The sequence below is a fragment of the Enhydra lutris genome, unplaced genomic scaffold (assembly GCF_002288905.1).
Source record: "Enhydra lutris kenyoni isolate GAN:26980312 unplaced genomic scaffold, ASM228890v2 scaffoldscaffold68, whole genome shotgun sequence".
Classification (NCBI taxonomy): Eukaryota; Metazoa; Chordata; class Mammalia; order Carnivora; family Mustelidae; genus Enhydra; species Enhydra lutris.
This window is the reverse complement of record NW_019154152.1, coordinates 9,831,977-9,836,528: the sequence shown is the minus strand read 5'-3', so window position 1 is coordinate 9,836,528 and position 4,552 is coordinate 9,831,977. Positions and strand designations below refer to the sequence as shown.

Below are 4,552 nucleotides of genomic sequence, written 5' to 3'. Positions count from 1 at the left end.
CACCTAGCTGGGTAGAGTCAGAGACACTGAAAGCAAACATGTTATCTTGGCTCTGGAGTTGTTGAAGGAGAAACAGATGCCTCATTCAGGACATCTATACTTCTTCCTTGGAGAGCTACCTGCCATTGTGCTTTTTAGTCTTCTTTTATGTCCATATTCAGTGGCTTTTTCTACCTGCAACAATACCCTTGGCCTGGCAGAATGGAGCCCAGCAAATCTGTAGCAGGGTGGATGGCTGTCCGCACTTGAGGACTCAGGTATGCCTAAAGGAAGGGTTCAAAAGTGAGCAAAATGGGCAAGAAATTATAAGTACTTAATATATTTGAAGAATCCAAGAAGTAGAAGGATAAGTCAAGAAGCATTGCTCATGCAAATTCACAGCTTTAGGATAAGTCAGAGGTATAGAGTGTCATTTCCCCCAAAGTGAGCCAGAGTATCATCTTCAAAGGCTGATCAAAAGAGCCCTAGGATGCGATACCATTGTAAACTCATCGCCAGATATAAGTAGTACACGATAGGAATCAATGTACTGAAATCTCTGTTCTTTGAAACATTGGTATCTGATATTAACTAAAAATTATACCATTAAAAATGATGATGATAATGTTCATGGTGATTTGAGTACCTCCTCTATCTCATTCTCCCATGTATCATACACTCTTGGCAGTATTATGAGCCAAAAAAGAAATTTGACAAAATAGCTCTCAAGAGAAGCCCTGAAGTGTAATATCTTTATAAGTGATAACTTAGACACTCCAGGTCACACCTGCCTTTGGATTCCTGTTACACTTAAAATTGGTACACTTAAGATTGTGGGTACTTTGGTAACTCCATTAACATTTTGCTTCACTTAAGCCCAAATGTCTCAGACTCTGTGCAAGAATTTTAGCTACATTTTCTTACATAATCTCTTAAGTAAGATAATATGGTTCCCAGATTTTATGCTCAAAGAAGTTTACTAATCTGTCTTAAATATTACTATGATAAACTTCTAAAGGATTTCTCTGCCTTCTATTGCCAACCTTTAGTCTATTCTTATCAATGATTCTAGTTTGATGGCAATATAATATAAATCTGGTCATACTGCTTACTTTTTATTAAAATGACTATATTGTGTCTTCTAAGATTAAGTCCAAGCTCTTTATATTTATACACAGATTCCTTCAAAATTCTGGTCCATTTCTATTCAAACTTCACTCTGATAACTATCTGAAAATCACCCTATCCCACTGTTTTGCTCAGTTGCATTCATTTACATGTATAATGCTAACATTTTTCTGCATTTACCTGGTTTTCAATCAGCATAGAATAGCCAACACAGCCTTTTGTTCCCTCTATCTCATACTTGTCATTGAAGACCTAATTCAAGACTGGGTTCAGGTCTTGAATCAGGTCATAAATAAATAAATCTTCCTTCAGTAAATCTTCCCTGACTTCTCTGGGTCAGGTTAACTCCCTCTTTCTGTGTTTTGTAGGGGCCTGTATTAAACTACTACATTGATTTTAGATCTCTCCATTTACTAGGCTATAAGTATTTGAATTCTGTTTTTATATATTTCTCTACATTTTAGTATTACCAGTTTTCCTTTTATAAAATATATTCTCAATAAATGTACAGTGATGAAATAGATTAATTGGGAAGATAATAAATGTGGGTGGTAATTGTATATAATGAACAAAGGAATGACTAGAAAGACTATGCAGAGCAGCATGCATCAGAGCATTGGTTCTTCTTGCAATATTGACTGTACATGAATTGTTGCAGGTTCTCGTCTTCCCAATTAGACTGAGGGTGCCTCCATCACCACGATGTCTGTCTTCAATAGCTCTGCCTTGTACCCTCGCTTCCTCCTGACAGGCTTCTCAGGCCTTGAAAGCAGATATAGCTTGATTTCCATCCCCATCTTTTTGGTTTATGCCACCTCAATTTCAGGAAACATTACCATTCTGTTTATCATCAGAACTGAGCCTTCCCTCCACCAACCAATGTACTACTTTCTATCAATGCTGGCACTTACTGACCTGGGCCTATCCACTACTACCTTGCCTACAATGTTCAGCATCTTCTGGTTCCATGCCCGGGAGATCTCCTTTAATGCTTGCCTGGTCCAGATGTACTTCATTCATGTTTTCTCAATTATTGAGTCAGCTGTGCTGTTGGCCATGGCCTTTGATCGCTTGGTAGCAATCCGAGAGCCCCTGCGCTATGTGGCCATTCTAACCAATGATGTAATCATTGGAACTGGGTTGGCAATTGCTGGAAGGGCCTTGGCTCTAGTCTTTCCAGCTTCCTTCCTCCTAAAGAGGCTTCAATATCATCCTGTCAATATTCTCTCCTACCCATTCTGCCTACACCAGGACCTCATAAAAACAACTGTATCCAGCCGTCGAGTGAGCAGCATCTATGGCCTCATGGTGGTCATTTGCTCCATGGGACTTGATTCAGTGCTTCTTCTCCTCTCCTATATCCTCATCCTTGGCACAGTATTGAGTATAGCCTCCAAGACAGAGAGGGTGAAAGCCCTCAACACCTGCATCTCCCACATCTGTGCGGTACTCACTTTCTATATACCAATGATTGGGCTCTCTATGATCCGTCGCTATGGGCAGAATGCTTCCCCAATTGTCCATGTGCTCATGGCCAATGTCTACTTGCTGGTCCCACCCCTAATGAACCCCATTGTCTACAGTGTCAAGACCAAGCAGATTCGTGATCGAATCCTCCGGAAATTTAAGCAACAGAAAGTTTAAGTGAGAGAGAACCTAGAAGACATATTTCTTCCCCCTCTCCTTTATATTTATGAGAGTATTTCATATTAATGTTGAATTTTGAATTAAATTTTGCTAATAATATTTTAATTTCAAGGTGGTAGATATAAACCTCAATAGCAGTAAAATCTGTATTTTCAGTATAGAGAATAAAGACATGGTTTTGTTTTGTCTTTATGTTGACAACTAGGGAAGTCACTAAACCTAAGTTAGGTCCTTCTTACCAGAATTATGATTTTTCTTTTAATAATTAGCAGTATATGTTTGTGAAACTAAAAGTCATGAAGTCAACAGTCTAATGAAGTTGTTCATTACACTTTGGGAAGTTCCTCAATTTCTGAAGAATAAATTTTAAGATGGCTTTTGATCTATCAGTTACTGAAAGAGAGCTGTTAGAGCTTCCAAATATGAGTGGATTTTTCTATTTCTCTTCATCATTCTATCAGTTTTTACCTCAGGTATTTTGATTCTCTCTTGTTGGGTGCATAGATATTAAGATTTGTTGTTTCTTGGAAATCACTTTATCAAAATATAATGCCCTTTATCCTTGATAGCTTTTCTCACTTTAAAGATTGTCTTTTCTGAAATTAATATAGCTTCTCTAGAATTTTTTGTTTGTTTGTTTGTTTGTTTGTTATTAATGTTAGCATGTTGTATCTATCTCCATCCCTTTACTTCAATATATATTTTAGGCGACTAGGTTGTTAAGTACTGTATTTTTTAAAAAATGTTAACAGCTTTCTGAGATATAATTCACCTACATATAATTCATTCAATTAAAGTATGTAATTCGGGGTGCCTGGGTGTTGCAGTGTTAGGTGTCTGACTCTTGGTTTCTGCTCAGGTCATGGTCTCAGGGTTGTGAAGATTGAGACTGACTTTGGGCTCTGGGCTCAGTGAGAAGTCTGCTTGAGATTATTTCTTCCTCTGCTCCTCCTCCCAACTCATGGGCATGTGTGTGCTTTCTCTTCCTGTCTCAAATAAATAAATAAATACATAAAATCTTATTTAAAAAAAAGTATAAAATTCAGTGTTTTAAGATACATTTACAGGGAGACTTTCCAAAATGGCAGAGGAGTAGGAGACTTTAGTTTTGTCTGGTCCCAGGAATTTAGCTAGATAGCTATCAAAACATTCTGAACACCTGTGAACTCAACCAGAGACTTAAGAAAAGAATTCCTGCAAATCTACAAATAGAAAAGTGATTATTACTTTCTGGAAGAATGACAAGATGGAAAAACTCACCTCAAAAAAGAGAACAAGGGGCAGTACTGACTGCCAGGGACCAAATCAGTACAGATATAAGTAAGATGTCAGAACTGGAATTTAGAATGATTATAAAGACATTAGCTGAGCTTGAAAAAGCATAGAAGACAATAAAGAATCCCTTTCTGGAGAAATAGAAGAACAAAAATCTAAGCAACTCGAAACCAAAAGGCTATTCATGAGATGCAATTAAAAATGGAGGCTCTAACTCTGGAAAACAGCATGGAGGTTCCTCAAAAAGTTGACAGTAGAACTCCCCTATGACCCAGCAATCGCATTACTGGGTATTTACCTAAAGATACAAATGTAGTGATCTGAAGGGGAATGTGCACTGGAATGTTTATAGCAGCTATGTCCACAATAGCCAAACTATGGAAAGAACCTAGATGTCCCTCAACAGATGAATGGATAAAGAAGATGTGGTATATATACAATGGAATACTATGCAGCCATCAAAAGGAATGAAATCTTGCCATTTGCAATGACGTGGATGGAACTAGAGGGTATTATGCTGAGT

General features: G+C 37.7%; 1 protein-coding gene across 1 annotated transcript; it reads left to right on the top strand.

Moving 5' to 3' along the window:
* Positions 1–1,806: 1,806 nt before the first annotated feature.
* Positions 1,807–2,751, top strand: LOC111159589 (olfactory receptor 51G2-like). The gene has a single exon (XM_022522124.1). The coding sequence runs from the start codon at positions 1,810–1,812 to the stop codon at positions 2,749–2,751; it is 942 nt and encodes a 313-aa protein (XP_022377832.1). The 5' UTR covers positions 1,807–1,809.
* Positions 2,752–4,552: the final 1,801 nt, after the last annotated feature.

Bases quoted from the DNA above. Each gene is read 5' to 3' on its own strand.
- LOC111159589 (XM_022522124.1), top strand. From the start codon at position 1,810: ATGTCTGTCTTCAATAGCTCTGCCTTGTACCCTCGCTTCCTCCTGACA.